Source organism: Petaurus breviceps, unplaced genomic scaffold (genome assembly GCF_028583685.1).
Source record: "Petaurus breviceps papuanus isolate PSGF00001 unplaced genomic scaffold, PetGlider_PUasm1.0 37, whole genome shotgun sequence".
NCBI lineage: Eukaryota > Metazoa > Chordata > Mammalia > Diprotodontia > Petauridae > Petaurus > Petaurus breviceps.
The window spans coordinates 16,810,295-16,828,528 of record NW_027186296.1 but is presented as its reverse complement, the minus strand read 5'-3'; the positions used below and the strand labels follow the sequence as shown (position 1 = coordinate 16,828,528).

Sequence of the window (18,234 nt, the reverse complement as noted above, 5' to 3'; positions counted from 1 at the left end):
TCTCTTAACCGAATAGTTATTTTTTAAAAATAGCTATTTTAAACTGTTTAAAAAACAATTGTCTTACCCTCTTAATAGAATAATTGATTTTTAACAGAAATCCTGCAAATTAAAAAATAAGGAAAATATAAAAATAATTTATCAATATGGAAAAGAGATAGTCAATAACTGTTGACAAGATGCTATAACTGAGCTAGATAGGCAGAGTACAGTCATTCAGTGAAGAAATATTGAAAACTGCCTATTTGATGTTGTATAAATAAAAACAAGTGACAACTTTTAATTTTTCACTGTTTCATCAATCAAATGACATTAGGTAATTTCAGGAAAGTTTAAAATGGTCTTCTAGATAGTCTATTGTCCTGGGCTAGTATCATATACTATAGTGGGACTTTAGTCAAAATATTATATCATTTTTAATACCTTTTTGTTGCCTGACAGACACCTCATCAGATTTCTGTATATAACTTTAAGAATGATAGATAGGAAACTGGTAAGTAAATGTGAATTGGTACCTTAAAATTTAATAATACCCAAATTTTAGTAAAGAAATACTTAAATTTTTTTGGTTTCAGATATATGTTTATCACAGTGGCTTTATCTCAGGGAGATAACTCTAACAATATCATGTGAAAAAATTTTTATTAATGTTACTGTTAAAATGTTTTCCAGATGTTAATGAATGTGACCTTAATCCAAACATTTGTCTGAGTGGCACCTGTGAGAACACGAAAGGCTCATTCATCTGCCACTGTGACATGGGATATTCAGGCAAAAAAGGAACAACTGGCTGTACAGGTATGTTTTTAAATATGAATAAGAAACTATTAAATGACTGAGATGGCAACTTTTGTCATTATATTTGTGATCCATCCTGAATTTAAATTCCATTCAATAAACATTTATTAAAAGTCGGCCTTATTTAAAGAACTCTTATTAGGTGCTAGGAAAAAAATTACAAAGATGAATTTATCCTTGGCCTCATCGGGATTACATTCAACTTTAACATCTATTAAAGTATAATTTGAACCATCCTGAATTATTGTAAACCTTAATGTGGCCTCCATGAGTTTAGAATTTATGATTCATTTGGATAGAATTTAGAGCTAAAGTTTTCTGACTTAGCCCTGTCAAAACAAATGAAAGGCAGAAATGAGGCTCCATTGCAGAAGATTTATTGTTCCTCTGTCTGACAGCAATGTATGTTAAAAGCCATTTAAAATCATTTATTTGCAGACATTTGCTGTGTTTGCAAACTATCAGTGCTTTTACTTCTTCATAATAAAAATAACTTACATTTATATGGTACTTTTATGTTTACTGAAGGCTTTCCTCATAGCCCTGTGAGGTAGGTTGTGAAGTATGGTTATACCCATTTTACAGTGGATGAGAAAACTGAGGCCCAAGAGAGGGAAAGTGGCTTGCTGAAAATCATGCAAATAGTTAAGTATTTGAATTGGAATATATATGAGTCTGTGTCTAACAGTCTTTCTATATCCCTTGCCACCTTTCATCAAAGCAGATTCCTGAAAGCTCCTATTTTCAGCAGCTATTTAGCTTAGTTATGTAACTGAAAAGTAACAAAAATGTTATTTTCAAAAACACTATAACACTTTTCACCACTTTAGACTGGTTTCTTTCCTAAATTGTTTGAATTAGTGAAGTTTTACTGCATTAACTTGCTTTAGCCTAATTCATCCTGTGTTCATTGAACCTACATAATCTTATGAAAGGATAGTTTCAGACTCTTTAGAGTTGTATTTGTCTTATGCCATCTCCTAATAACATGCATAAAAATTCTTTAAAATGTTTAGTAAGGACTTTCTCTCTTTCTCTCTCCATATATATATCTATGTATATGTATGTGTGTATGATACACTCATACACATTCTTAAACAAGAAAGCACTATTTTTAAATGGTGATATTTTATGGATCTTTGGCTAATACTTTTTAAGCATGGAGAAATATTAAATTGAGATAATATAATAAAAATTTATGTAGTTACCTGTATTTTAATATAATAGAAAATAACATGTAACATAACATAATTTTAAAGCATAATGGAGCCCATGCTGGGTTTGAATTAGGTAACTGTATACTTTATTTTCAAATAACATACATCTATTCCAAAAGCTAGTTTGGCAAGCTCTCATGGCTTGAAATGAACACTAAAATATTTGCAGCTTGGCAAAGTGGTGAATGTACAGATACCTAACTTAATTATATAAAAATATTTCAGTACAGCCCAAATTTACATTGTTATTTCAAACTGTCCAAGAATGCTAAGGTTCAAGCTTATAGATGCACAGGATAATGACAATGATGATATAATGTAAGAACCACAGATCCTGGCCAAATGATGAACTGAGGCAGAAAGATGAAGTCTCTTTGACACTCAGTTTTACTCAAGGATATTTAGTTCTGCATCTTTTTTGACTAATTTGATTTTTTTGAGATGTGCCAGACACTGTTCAAAAAGTATGTAGATTCCTTCCTTCTAATCAACAAAACAGGTACATACAGTCCTCTTTGTGTGTTTTGGTTGTTCGGGTTTTATTTTTTATCTTCCAGTATAAATACAGGCTATTGGGAAAGGGCTTGGTGGTCTGGCAGTAATGAATTGAGAAAAGTGGGTCATAACAGTGTTTCACTTTACTCAGTGCCTGGCTAGTTTAAGGACTTGGATCAAGTGAACTGACTGAAATTTAGCCCAAGTTAGAGGATATTGATGTTTATAGATAGAAGAAAAAACTGGAGAATATGGTGAGGAAGTCTTTAAGCAATGGGATCTTTGGAACTCTATGCCTCCAGTTCTTGCCCTTGCATACATCTGGATTGATTTTTAAAACTTTCTCCAACCTATCAGGTAAAAAGCTGAGGCAGATTTTTTGAGGAATTTTAATAGGGTTTCTTTTTGATAAATTTTTAATGAAAATGGTTGCATTTGACTGGTGACAACACTCCGGTCATTTTAAAATAAGCCTACAATTTTTTTATCTTTAAGTTCTATTGATATCTTTTGTTCTTCTTCCCAGTAAGCCATACCTTATAGCAATGATTAAAAAATAAAGAAGGAAAAAAGGAGTTCAGCAAAATCAATCAATGTATTTGTCACGTATGGCAGTATTTGCATTATTCCACAGAGGGTAGAATATTTAAACTGGGATAAATTTAATGCCAGCATTTGCTGGTATAACTTGGAAGTATATACAGTGAAGTTAGATTTTTATGGTATATAAAAAGGCCCCTGTAAAATGTGGCATCCAGATCTAACATTTCAGCAGTATAGGAAACTTACTGTGTGGGAATTCCTTCCACCAATGCAAATCTCCATTATGCAGTTTGACAACTCCACTCTAATTTAGATTCTTAAAGAGGTTTCTACAGCACTGAGAGGTTAACTTGCCCATGATCACATAGCCAGTATCTGTCTGAGTCAGGATTTGAACCCAGGCCTATCTGACTCCAAGACTAGGAGTTCTACTAGGTTCTTGAAATGTCTATTTTACATAAATTAAGTTTACATAGATACTAAGAATGTAAAGGCTGGATAGAGTTTTACATTGTATGTTGGATGAAGCATTACCAGTTGTACATTAGTAACAGCTGCTTTTTACTGATGTGTACAGACATGTGAATAGATCTAAATCCAAGAAATTCTTTATCCTTCCCTAAGGACCAGCATTTCATTATTTCTCTTTTTCCCCTCTAAAATCATAGCCTCTGATTAAGTTTCAGTTTGATAGAATTCAGACAACCCTTTAGCAGACTCAGTAACACAGTGACTGCCTTGCTTTGCCATGGTATGAGACAATCTGGTCTAATGGTTAAACCAGGTTAGAGGGACTTGGGTTTTATTTCTAGTTGGCTCATAACCTTGTACAAATAACCAAGGTGTTCTGTACCTCAGTTTTCCTAATTGTAAACTTGTGGAAGTGATCTTTAGATGTTCCCCACAAGGATTTTTTCAGCATATAAATGGATCATGTGAAAAGTATTTGGCATTTAAAAATAGGGAGTTCTGTTTATTCCACTGCTGACGAATATCTAAAAGTCCAGAGATTCTGAACCTTTTCTGTCCTATGGACCCTTTTGGTAGTCTGGTAATACCTATGGACCCCTTCTCAGAATAGTATTTTTAAATGTATAAAATAAAATATATAGGATTACAAAGGAAACCAATTATATTGAAATAGTTATAAAAATATTTTTAATAACCCGAGTTCACAGACTTTAACTTAAGAACCCCTGTTTAACTAAAGGAGCATTTGATCTAAAAGCCAGAATTGGAAAAGCATTAAATAGAATTTAAAATCATTTTTTTTAAATGGGGTAGTTAAAAAAAATTAGTAGATCTAGGTTTCTTTTGGCTCTGCTCCTGCTTGTTAAATTAAAAGTAGGGTAATTCACAGCTTATAACATGGTTAAATTTTCTTAGTGAAGGCCACGTTAAAGACAAGTGTTTATAATTTTCTAGGCAACAAGTATAAATAGTGATAGTGGTCTCTCCTAATTGGGAATAATAAACCAGCTACATATAAAATAACATCAAAGAGCAAGGTTAAATTGCATTTTGATGACAGGCAACAGAGGTCTGTCCACTAGTTTAAATATATGTATATGTATACATATATGTACCTTTAAAATTATATCAATTTATGATATTTCAAAGTGGAAAAACTGTTTCATTAAAATGATGAAACATCTTACGGGTTCCATTACATTTTGGTTTAAATATTTTTAAGCCCTTGTCTTTAATGATTGTTTCCATTTTAACAAATAAACATGTTTCCCCTCCCCCCACCCCTCCATCATGCAGTTTTCAGAATCCACCCACTGACTTACATTCCCAGCCCACACAGATGTTAAGGATTTCTGCTTTTCCCCTTCAACATTCTGAAAATGTGGTTTTTGCTGAGGGGAATATTCTGTTATACAGGATAGACATACATTTCCTTGAAACCTTTAATACACCAAATTTTAGGCACCTGGTTTTCACCTAGAAAAATAATCTTGCCTGACACTGGCTTAAGAAAACCGAAATTAATTTGTGACCCAGGATATAGATTTTGTTCATTGTGTCTATTTGCAATTAGAAAACCAGTCAAAGCATGAAATTTTATCTGTGTGGAAGCCAAAACAGAAGGGAAATCTTGAATGGAAGGTGCTGATAGTACTGGAGCCTCACAAGTCTATTTATACCTGCCAGAACCCTGTTGGTGTGAATCACTTTCATTTGTAAATTCTAAAATTCCAGGACAATTCCATCTCTTAAACTGGGCAGTTGTTTTTGCTAAGTAAATGATTTTAATTGGATAAATTCATCATAAATAAATAGACAGAGTGGTTAGAGTATCCAGCTGAGTGTTAGGAACACCTGAATTCAAATTCTACTTCTGCCATTTACCAACTGTGTAACCCTGGGGAAGTCACTCGACTTCTGTACATCTTAAACAATTACTCAGGACTTACATACAGTCATAGACAAGTTAGAATCTATATTAGAAGAGGGATTTGCCTCACTGGAGATTGTCTTGTGCTAATTGAATCTTAGATCTTCCTGCAATAATATTTGTTACATGAACCAATACATGGAGAGGGAATGTGAAGTTTTAGCCCACAATAAGTAACTAACCATGCACATCAAAGTCACCAGTCAGCAAAATATTTTGCTTATTTCTCTCCAATTTCTTATCACTAATAACTTAGCTCTATGATTATCAGCTTATGAAAACTGCATGGGTGTTTAGTTAAATAGTTTTGGCCCCATTCTATGTTCAGATTTTACAGATCTAAGTACTCTTGAAGTCAGTCTTCACTTCCTTTCTTTTCTTTTTGGAGGGCAGTTGGGGTTAAGTAACTTGCCCAAGGTCACATGGCTAGTAAGTGTTAAATGTCTGAGGCTGAATTTGAACTCAGGTCCTCCTGACTCCAGGGCCGGTGCTCTATTCACTGTGCCACCTAGCCGCCCCTTTCCCTTCTTTTCTTAAGTCCATTATTAAAGAACGGTTTCTCCTAATGTCTAATCAAGGAGAAGCCATAATTTACCCTGCCATATTTTGCCTTTTACTTATGCATAATTCTTAATGTCACTTGATGAGGAGCTATTTATGCAGTTTTAATGCACTTTCACCCTACATAAGTAGGAGAGAGATTGTTTTTTATCTTGTTGTTAACACAGTTCACAACCCTCGGAGATTGCTATAATGTTAGGCATAAGAAGAGGCTGTACCTCCAAACTTCTCCTTGGTTTTTACTGAAATCACTCCCTTAACCTGCCTGAGAGATGTTCATTGAGCACTCTTTAAGATTCTTTGTATGACAGAGTGAGGTTTATAGTAGGGACCAAAGAAGGATGGAGTGTCAGGTTTATATTTGAATGTCTTTGTTTCTGTTGACTTCTTTCTTTTGCACTGGAGCAAACTTGGCAGGGATGGGGGAGGGGACATTTGTACAGAAAGATATATTTGGCAAGTTGTTTTTTGGTTTTTGCCCATGGTTCCCTTTGTATTATTAAAGAGATTTGTGTTTCAATGTAATACTTTTCCCTTCTTCTTATGGCTCAGTTTCCCCCTCTGTTTTCTTTGGGATAGTTTTGGCTCCAACTCTCTTTCTATGAAAAAAAATACCTTGCATTGCAGTATATATGGAGAGCATGGAAATAACTTACCCACAGATACACACATATATGAATTGTGTAATAGAATCAAGTGAGCAAGCAAGTATTTATTTGAGCCAGTTGCGTGGCAGGACAGACAAAAATGCAAATGTCTGCTCCCAAAGGAACTTACATTCTTTTGGTCCATGTTTTTATTATAGGATATGCTACAGATCATATTCTATAATCTAGGATAGGAATCGGGACTAGACCTGTGATTTCATTGGAAGAACTTCCAAGATGAGGAAGTTCCCTCTGCTGATGGAGAGTAACACTTAAAGCTAGGGTAGAACCCTATAACAATTATTGTACTAAGAGATTTTCAAAGCTGTGTACACATGAAAAAACTGGATAGAAAGACTTTTACCTTACCCAAAGATGCTTGAAGGGAACCATTCACTAGGAAATGTTTAAACTTTGATAACGAGAAAATAGGAAAAAAAAAGACCTTGGTAATTAGATTTAAGTGACTAAATCTAACCCTATTTGTTTCATTTTGAAGAGTTAGAAAGAAAATAAGTAACATGTGTCCAGAAGAAAAGTGAACTTGAAGAATTGTGATACGCTATAAAGCACCATGGACTTATTCAGGAAACCTGGGGTCTAGTACCTACACTGTCTTTTGCTCATAGTATTATATAGTAGACACCCAGTAAGTGCAATTAATAAATTGAATTTAACTTAAGCAAGTTACCTAATTCCTTTGAGCCTCAGTTTTCTCATTTGTGAAACAAAGGGACTGGTCTAGATGATCTCTGAGTTTGCATTCAGCTTCTAGATTCCCTAATTTTGTAAATACTCTTAGGTCATACAGCATTTCCATGATTTCAGTTTTATTGTTTCAGCCTGGCTTTCCTTAGTGATTTCAAGAGCTTAAAGTAGGAGAATTCTGTCGACTTCAGGGAAGAATAGTTGGGATCTAATGCTAATGTAGTGGTTCTCTAAAGAGAAAAGGTAGTATTGTGTTCTGCTTGCAAACATTGGATGAAAATTGTTTTGCTTCATGAGTTAGAAAAGCAAATTATGGGAAAAATCATTTATTCTTCGGACTACATTGGGTTTGCATGGTATTTCTTGTATTGTTCTTTCCCTTTCTGTGGAAGGGCATCCTTTTCAGTCAGTCAGGTAGCTGAAGTTAGTTTCCAAACACTAAGGAATTAATTGACTTTCAGAAGAAATACAAATCATGATAAGCCTGAAACTCATGAGTGTATGGTCTGTTTTGCAAAGGTTAGCATTTAATATATCTGCATTATATTCTTATGATTATGTTACAAAAATGAAGTGACTGTGTGACTTAATTATAAAAGAACTTTTCCATGCTCATTTCTATTTAATGTTTATTAGTGATTTAAAAGGTTTTTGGCAGAGCAGTCTGGCACATTTTTTTTAATTGTCTTATATGTTCTCTGAAAGTTATAAAGGTATATGTGATCAGAGACTATTTTAAAGCTTCCATTTAAACACTGAGTGTCTCATCAAGCATTTCCAAAGCAGTTTCAAAACTTTTCATTTTGCTTAAGTAATCAAAAGAGTAAACACAAGTTGCTTGTGTAGTTTCAGTTTCATGTCATTATTCAAGTGACCTTTAGAAATTCTTGTTAGCCTTTTCCTCTACTTCATGCCAAAATTATCTTCCTTGACCTCCAGTAAGATTTGTAACAGACATTGGTTTCCTGTGCAGGATGATATTATCATCTTACAAATTCCTACTTCTGGTTAAAGAAAATGTGACTGTATGATTTAAGCCTCGATTGCTATGTAGTAATGTGTTAACCCAGGATATGGTACTTTATAAACATACTACAACTTGTGAAGGGGGATCTAATCGTTCTCTGAGGATTTTTCATGACAGTGACCCCATTTAAATAACCCATATTCTTCCTAAACTGCCATTTACCTTATTTGACAGATGTCCTTGACTCTTATAGAAACATTAGTTTTATATAACATAGCAGTATACTCAGTCCTCCAGTAATGAATACACTAAAATGCTAATAAAGAAATTGAAAATTCCCTTCATTTACTTTTGTATTCACATTATGGAACATAAAGGTCATATATAAGGTTATAAAACATGAGCAAGCCAATAAAAATAATAGAAAAATAGTGTATTTCACTTCAGACCTCCTCTGAGAAATTTGAAGCATTTTTTTCTAATTGACCCTATATAATAATAATGCTTCTTGTTTTTATTGGCTACTGTGCTTTCTTTGGCCATTGCCAAGGAATAAAGAAAATTACTTAGAATCCATTTAGGGACATCTCCACAGTTCTCAAAATGTATTTAAGCAACAAGGCATGATTCTCTAAATGCCAGTTGTACTTTCTAAAATTTAAGGAAGGGGTCAGGGCATGTGGAGACTTGACCTTGCCTCACAGTGAAATGGAAACATGTCAAGTACCTTCATACCCTAGAAATTCAGAGAGCTTTCTTCCTTAATAATATGAGCTTGGTTTTCAGAACGAGGGTCCAGAAATTTGGATCTAGTAACTACATCCCCGCAGAAAAAATAAACTTACACATTAAAAAAAAAAAAACCCAAGTGTAATTTGATATATTACATGGTAACTAATGATGATCAAAATAAATAGCAGTTCATGATGCTTAATTCCTTTATGAATTGCCATTTGAACCTCTTGGGCATATGTATCATAAACATTGGTGCTAAACTAATTTATTCTGTTTGAAACCAGGAAAGCAATTCAGTGGCTGAAAATTCATGCCATTGAAGAAGTAAAAAAAAGAATTAACTTTGAGCACTAAAAACCACTCTTTATTTTTCCAGACATCAATGAATGTGAAATTGGAGCACATAATTGTGATAGGCATGCTGTCTGCACCAACACAGCAGGGAGCTTCAAATGCAGTTGCAGCCCAGGATGGATTGGCAATGGCATTAAATGCACAGGTGAGTTTGGAAGTCTTCAAAATCTAAGTTGGTTATAAGCCTTTGTGTAGGTTTTTTATTAAAACTTATAAGGGAAATTTTAAATGTATTTGGTGGTGAAGCATTTTGAAGGCTGAAATGTCTTATTGTTATCATAGAACTTCTTTCTTCCCTTTACTTTTAGACTTGGATGAATGCTCTAATGGGACGCATATGTGTAACCAACATGCTGACTGTAAAAATACAATGGGATCTTACCGCTGTTTATGTAAGGAAGGGTACACTGGAGATGGATTCACTTGTATAGGTAAGTTCTTATTGGAAGTGGGGGGAGAGAATGCTTATGTCAGGGTAGTATAGTGAAAACCTATGGAGAAGACAAGTTGTCTGTATATATTGCAGTTCACCAATTCATTATAGAAGGATAGGTCAATCACCATCTACTCTTATAAGGAAATGTTAGGCATTTGAAAATTTGATCATCCAAAGCAAGAGTTTAGGACTGCTTCCAGGAAGTAACCAACTTTGTGCTGATTTGAAAAATGCTCAATACATTTTTTGGTCCAAACCTACAATCTCATCTTTTTAGAGTATTCCTGGTGTGGAAATTGCTTCTACTGAAGCTGATCAACACCTCATCTGCTTCTAGTCTTTTCTTAATTGCCTGGGGCACTAAGATGTTAAGTGACTTGTTTATGATTACTCAGCTAGCATATATCAAAAACAGGACTTAAGAGAAGGTTTCTTACTCCAAGGTCCATCCCTTTATCCTTTATACCACTTTCTCTCTTGCTTAGTCTATAAATATGTATGGTTTCTAGGAAGTGCCATTTGACTAATAAATAAGTTTAGTTTCTCACCATTCAACATCTTTCCTGTTATGTGTCTAATCCATTTAAATTACTTTACATATTTCTGAGAGATTACTTGTTCTTTTCCATACCAACCCCACTCTATTGATCTGTTATCAGAATAATTTTTCTGTGTTTAAGGAAAGTTCATAGGCTGTTTCAGTATATAGATTTTTAATATTATTTCCATAGTAATTGTTATATACATATTTTACTATAATCAGACTGATGCTTTATGGCATTGTTTCACTGGTCTCCTGAACTTAATTACGTTTAGCAGTATTCTGAGACCAATTTAACCCAAATAAAGTTAGTATAACCTGAAATTTGTTTCTATTTATAAATACACTCATGTATTTAAACATGTATTTATATATTATAAGTCATATAATTATATATTATGTTCTTTTCTCATAGGTATAGCTGTATCTACATATGTGCAAATATATTTGTAATTCCCTTTTTACATATCTATAATCTTAAATATTAAGTAATTTAAGGAGGTCCATTATTTCTTTCAAGCCCTCAGTAAAATTGCTCTTCTTGTGAGTTGAAAGAGGTAATTTAGTTTTTTGAGTCATTTCTTAGTAATGCTTAAATATTGAAGAGAATAGAGAATCACTCAAATTCTCTTAAATTCTGTATTCTATAATCATCATATGATTATAGCATATTAACTCTTTTTTTCCTAGTTCTGAATTTTTATATGCTTTCCTTAAATTGGTCACCCACATGAGTTCTTATCTGCTATTTAACTCTTTTCCAGTTCTCAAAGGGCTCAGCTAAGATGAAAACTTAATTTTGAGTCACACTTTTAATACAATGCATATTTCTTTATGTGGTCAAATCAACTTAAATAGACAGTTAAAATCACTCAACTAATTCCTTATATGTTCTGATGTTAAAGCCACACATGAGCAGCTTTCTGGAGGATTGCTGCTGTGAACTGCTTTCAAGGTTCTGACTACATGGCACTGAAAACTCTCTATTCAGTAACAAATCAGAGCACAACATTCACAGAAAATCAAGGTACAGCATTCACAGTGTTACAACTCAACAACTTACCACTTAAATGGCCACATAGTTTTCGCCAAAGTGGTCACATAGTTTTAAACAAAGTACATTCATTTAGTCAATCACAAAATCCTCAATTGAATCATAAAGTACAAAAGTCAAAGTTCTCCATCCTTAGGTCACAGTAAATCTTAATCTTCTCAGTTAGTACACAGTATCCAAGTAAAGTCTTCTTTCAGCTTTACTTGAGGCTGGCTCTCAGCTTCCGTGGTTCCTTTTCCATGGTCCCAGCTTCAACTGTCACCTGGGTTCAAAGGCAGGCAGCTCCTAATTCCTTGTCCAGCTCCTTGTCCAGTTCTTCATCCTGTTCCCATTCCATATTGAGGCTCACAGTGTCCCGTCTACCTCAAGTCCTTCACAGTTCCTGTTTCTGGGAAGACTGGGAAGACAAAGCTTAACAAAGCCACAATAATATCCATACACTTTGCTGGCACCATCATCAGTTCACTGTCTGCCTGTGAAATCAACTCAGACCCACCAACAAGGTCTGAGAACTCAACACAGATCATCAACATAGAAATCAACACAGACCCACAAACAAGATCCAAGAGGTCAGCACAAATCATCAGTAAAATCCCAGCACCTCCAGAACCCTCCTCCAGGACTTCTGTAAACATACAACCAGAACATCCTCTTTTAGGGCTTCCAGGAAAGTCCCAAGGCTTCTGTACAAAGTATCACAAACAAACATCAACACAGACAGAACAGACAAACAGAGTGCCAGGATACCACAAGTATTCCTCTTGACTCTGCCACCACAAGAGTCCTCTTCTCAGTTCTTCTATCTCTAGTATGGAAATTCTCCTTATATATGGTCATTAGCTCCTTCCCTTCCTGTTGCAGGAGTTCATGAGTTCTAGGGTTCACAAGTTGTGGAGTTTACACGTTCTATTTCTTAACAGACTTGATACAAGGCTCAAAAGAAACTTGAACTGAAACAAGTGTTAATTCAATAGCTGAAACAACTTCTGTGCTTGTCATTACATCTGAATTATTATGGATGAGTCTTTGTGAAACTTCCTCTAACTAGAGATCCCCAAATGGGACCAGTCTTGAAGAGAAAATAAGACTGTTCAGGAAATGCCCTCCCTCCTCATTTCCATCTTGTAAAATACCTAACTTTCTTCAAAGCTCAACTCAAGTGCCACTTTATCCATGAAGAATAACCTGATCCTCTCATTGCCAGTGCCATTCTTCTCCTGCCTCTGGAAATTACTTAAACATATATATGTATGTATACATATATATGTTTAAGTAATTTATATCTATATGTGCATGTGTGTGTGTGTGTATAAAAATCTAAACCTTTTTGGAAATGGGCAGTGCCTCAATGCCCCAGGAGGATATCGTTGTAAATGTGATACGGGATTTGTGCCAAGCGCTGATGGAAAAGCTTGTGAAGGTAAAGAATATGAGAGCTCAGAATCTTCAGTGACATAATGGGCAGTGTTGATATATACTATATATATATATAATCTCAATAGAATGTAAGCAGAGATTATTTTGTTTTTGCCTTTGGATTCCTAGCACCCTTACACAGAACTTAACACATATCTGTTTAATGAATTGACTTGTCTTGAAATAGAAGTACCCCCTGGCTTTCAGGCTGGTAGTTAATAGTAATTATTGTAATGGTAAAAGTAATTATAAACTGAAATTATTTTTTTTTAATTTAGATCTTGATGAATGCTCAGAAAATCTGAACCTTTGTGGAAATGGGCAGTGCCTCAATGCCCCAGGAGGATATCGTTGTGAATGTGATATGGGATTTGTGCCAAGCGCTGATGGAAAAGCTTGTGAAGGTATGAATATGAGAGCTCAGAATCTTCAGTGACATAATAGGCAGTGTTGATGCTTTATTATTTTAAAATGTGATGCACCCACCATGCTTGTTACTCTGCTATGTTCTGGCTTCAGGTTGGAGTTTAGTTTGTTACAAGTTTAATTCCCACATGGGCCATTTCTTTTCATGAAGAGAAAAACTCTGCTCTTTGGCAATAAATTTTAGGCTGAATCTTAGCCAGTTCTCTTACAGATTCATGCCAGTGTTCATAAGGGAGATCAGACAAGTAAGTGTGGTTGACTTAATGCCAACTCATCCCCACTACTGAAATAAGAACTTCCAGTACATTGCTTACTCTTGGTGAATTGGAAGGGTCATCTTTATGTTTGAACACAACATCCTTTTGGCTTTAAACACCTTTTTAAAAAGAATTCTGTATAGTAATTTTCAAATTTGCAAATTGAGTTTGTCCTGTAATTCATTTGAATAATGTTTAGGTCCAAAAAATGGTTGAAGCCTACATATGCTTATGTTCTAGATATTTAAGAACAATGAAACTCAGAATTAAATATATATTGTACACTTCAGTGTGATTTTCTAAAGTTCATAATATTGTTACTATAGCTATTTCACGTTTACAGATCCTAGGCTGAATGCCCTCTTTAGCTCAAGTTAATTTGTATCTAGCTTACAAGTGAGAGTAGCATTTCATGGAATATAAATACCTTTTAAGAAAACTTTAATAGAAATGTACTATAGAAAGCCATATTTTAATTACATGACAAAGTTTTGGATTTTTTTTCTCAACCTATTCAAGACTATGTCTGTCCTTAGAAGTTAACAATCTGGGGTGGCCAGGTGGCGCAGTGAGTAAGAGTGCCGGCCCTGGCGTCGGGAGACCCAGGATCGGTTCCGGCCTCAGATACTTGGCACCCACACAAAATAACTGGCCGTGTAACCTTGAGCAAGTTACTTAACCCCAATTGCTTAAAAAAAAAAGTTGACAATCACCAAAAAGAAAAATTTTAATTCTAATGTAAATCTCACATACATGCGTTTTTCCTCTTTGAAAATGCTTTCCTTCAGCTGGGAATGATGTTGCACACCTATAACCCTACTGTTGCGGAGGCTGAGGCCGGTGTGCATCACTTAAGCTCAGGAGATCTGAACTTAAGGAGGGCTAAAACCAATCCCATGTCTGCACTAAGCCAGATGATCATCATATCGTGATTATTACAAGCAGAGTTAGAAGGTACTACTCTGTGTGGAGGGCATGTAGGTGGCACAGTGGATAGGCTGAACCTGGAGTCAGGAAGACCTGAGTTCAGTCTGCCCTGAGACACTCTGACCCTGGGCAATTCACTTAACCCTGTTTGCCTTAGTTTCCTCATTTGGAAAATGAGCTGGAGAAGGAAATGGCAAATCGCTCCAGTATCTTTGCCAAGAAAACCCCAAATGGGGTCATGAAGAGTAAGTGACTAAAATGACCAAACAACAACTTTGTATGGGACACTGTGCTAGGCTCTGAGGATACAGACACTCATAAATAGAGTGAGTAAACTAATTTGAAAAGAATAGATAAAATTCCTTAACTTGATAGAGGTGATATAAACGACAGGGAAGACACCAGTACACTTAACTGAGCACTGGAAGTTTCTTAATTCCTAAAGAGATGCTATAATACATTGAATGCTAGAAATTTAAAGCAGCTTATAAAGAAAAAGATATTCTTATCTTTACCTTTAACCATCAGTTCTCTTTTTTTCTCCCCCACTTCCAGATATTGATGAGTGTTCTCTTCCTAATATCTGTGTCTTTGGGACTTGTCACAACCTTCCTGGTCTTTTCCGCTGTGAGTGTGAGACTGGCTATGAACTGGACAGAACTGGAGGGAATTGCACAGGTAAGGCATTTCTGGGTTAGGATTGATATTTATCTTGTTTCCCCATTATCTTAGGTATTGAGGAATAGGGTATTGATTGTGAAAATGTAGAAGTAATATCCCAGCATGAGAGATTGCATAGGAAAAAAGTCTTCAGAGAGAAAAATTAATTATATGTGATAAAAGAATGAAAGCTAACTCCCAAGATTTTGAATCTGGAAGTCCAGAATGATTTCTTGTTTGTTATTATGGATAAGTAGAGGTTCTCTGTGTGTGGTGGAATGGAACTCAAGGCATATCCAAAACAGAAGACTCTGGCACAACTTTCACTGTCACCTTCACTACCACCTCTCCATTACCATTAGGCAGGAAATCAGAGGATTCTATTCTAGTGGCATTGTCCTAGGATTATTGTCCTTAATCTTTTGTGCTTGCCCTTCAGTGTTGTTCCTGCATATGTTCACTCTAGCACAGCCCAAGTTAGGTAAATTATTAGTAGCAGTATTAAATGTTTTACTTAAGTGAGAAGAAATCTTTTAAAAAATTATCACATGTTAACTTAAAGGTATCTAGCCTCTGGTTACTCAATTCATGTCACTTTAACTCCACCGACAATCATGTTTAGTTACCCTTCCAGGTGCTACTTTACTTCCAGCCTCTACCTGGTATCCTTAACCAAAGCTCTATTAACAATGTATTTCTTTTAATTTTGACAACAATATTTCAATATAATTGGTTTCCTTTGTATTGCTACATATTTTATTTTATGCATTTAAAAATATTATTATAAAGAAATAGTCCCCATAGGCTTTACCAGACTGCCAAAAGAGTCCATGATACAAAAAAAGAGTTAAGAATCTAATCCAAGTTCTTTAGGAAAGAAATAGATCCTGACCCTCAATTTCAGACTATTTCAAAACTACCTTCCTTTTAGCTACCTAAGGGTCTGACTTAGTAGATTGCCTGAATTCTGCCCATAGCATTATTTTGACCTAGGCTCTTCTCTGGGCATATAATCTTCTAAAATGGTGTTTCAGAAACACACTGGCAACACTTCTAAATACTGTTCAACCAGATTAAAATATAATTGAGAATATTTAATAAAATAATTTAAAATACAATAGAAAATAATGGCAATATGTGGTTTTCAGGGATCCTTATATATGTTTAGTGGTCCTCATTTCTATTGATTTTGACACCATGGTTCTAAACCACTAGAGATGCCACAAAGTATTAACATTCCTTGAAGTCTGAAAATTCTGCTCCTCTGAATATGAAAATTTTATTCCTAGTGTTCACTGTCCAGCAGTATACACTAAAGCTTTAAACCTTCATTGTTATACATACAACTTTGTTAATCACCAAATAAATAACTGTGTACCAATGAGGGAGGGTTTTTTTTAATGTACGTAATATGTACTTATAATGTGACATTGCAAAGAGTAATAGAGTCTTAGATTTGAAACTGAAACAGACTTTAGATATCATCTATTCCAGTCCTATCATTCTGCAGATGAGAAACCAATGCCCAGAGAAGTAAGTAAAATAAACTTGGGCATAATGTCACACAGATAGTTAATAGGAGAGCAAATTTGAACCACAGTTCCTCTGATTCAAATTTGAAAGTCATTCCACTATACAGTAATAATTGTGTTCTGAGTTGTGTTGCATCCTTGGCAGCTACCTAACCTGAGTAACAGCTTTGCCCCATGACTTCTCCAGGGAACTACCTTTCTCAGTTAGAAATCCTTAGGCCTGTGTTCCTTAGTGTTGACATTACGTATATTAACTTAAGCATCCCTTAAATTAATCTGGCCTTAGCCACACACTCCCAAATATGACTTTTGGGGAGGTGATTTTGATGTAGATCCCACAACAATATCATCAGTTTAAAGAGGGAAGAGCAGAAGGAAAGTATATGTGGGAAGAATGTTTCCATCACTCCCTTCTGGTGGGTAGTTTGTTTCAGTACTTGGGCATACTCGTGAATATTTGGAACAGAAGAAAAGGACTCATAGATATGAAATATGCCCAAAATCTTTGTCCCAAATATCTGAAATGCTGTACGTATTGTTGATAGGAACTGAATGGGAAACATTTAACATAGCATCAGTGATGGGATATGTACCCTTTTCGCATGGATAACAGGACATTAACTGGCTTTTGCAGTCTTACATTTGTTCTTTGCCAGACTGAATCAAGGCCAGTTTGTGGGAGAAGGCATATTTTGCAACTTAAGTTTCCTTAGGACAATATCTCCTACTTTTACCTGATAATAATAATTCATACATATTAAGTATATGTACAAATTTATGTACATATACATGTGTATATGTGTATTTTTTCATTATAATTTGTTTGCTGATGAATTAGCTATATAGCAGTGTTTTACTTTTTATGCCTTGGTTAAAATATTTTTCCAGTTTTCAAGATTTTATTTTATACAAAACAGATTTAAATGTTCAGTATGTCATAGGGAAAAGGATTGTGATGGTCCTAGGTCCATCCTCAAGGATGAACCAAAATTCATGATGAATTTACCTCTTCAGATATAATTCTTAAAGCTAAGACTTCATATTCCTCCTGCTTTTCTGTGGTAAGAGAGTAAGATTTCCTCTAATGTGACAAGGGTTAGATAAAGCATTAATTCTGTACTTGTTGTTTTGTCATAGATGTTAATGAGTGTCTGGACCCTACAACTTGTATCAGTGGGAATTGTGTCAATACCCCAGGTAGTTACACCTGTGATTGTCCACCTGATTTTGAGCTGAACCCCACCAGAGTTGGCTGTGTTGGTAAGATATCATTATATTTTTCAAAGAATTGCATGTCTTTTGTTTGTTTTTTAAACACCAAGAAACTAATTTTCATTTTAATTCTTCTCTAAAACTCAGTAATGTTGAAATTTAGAGGCTCATCAAAATTGATCTGCATTTTTAGAAGCCCTTTCTAACTTCAGTATTCCCAATGTACATTCCTTCAGTTTGCTGTAATAGTATACTATAATGGTAAACCAGGTGATTTTTAGCCATTCTTTGATATGGGTTTGAATTTCCATCCTTAGGATAATAACCTACTGTAAAAAAAAAAAAAA

At 34.8% G+C, this 18,234-nt stretch overlaps 1 protein-coding gene across 4 annotated transcripts in view; it reads left to right on the top strand.

Moving 5' to 3' along the window:
- The window catches only part of FBN1 (fibrillin 1), a 305,284-nt gene that overhangs the window by 221,869 nt on the left and 65,181 nt on the right, over positions 1-18,234 (top strand). For 2 of the 4 annotated variants that reach the window (XM_069097991.1, XM_069097990.1), the window contains exons 32-37: positions 673-798; positions 9,449-9,571; positions 9,735-9,857; positions 13,152-13,277; positions 15,039-15,161; positions 17,813-17,935. The exons of 1 other annotated variant lie outside the window; for it this stretch is intronic. In XM_069097991.1, the coding sequence (XP_068954092.1) occupies positions 673-798; positions 9,449-9,571; positions 9,735-9,857; positions 13,152-13,277; positions 15,039-15,161; positions 17,813-17,935 (744 nt within the window). The remainder of the gene's footprint in view (positions 1-672; positions 799-9,448; positions 9,572-9,734; positions 9,858-13,151; positions 13,278-15,038; positions 15,162-17,812; positions 17,936-18,234) is intronic. One more of the 4 variants, XM_069097992.1, reaches the window with a different exon arrangement.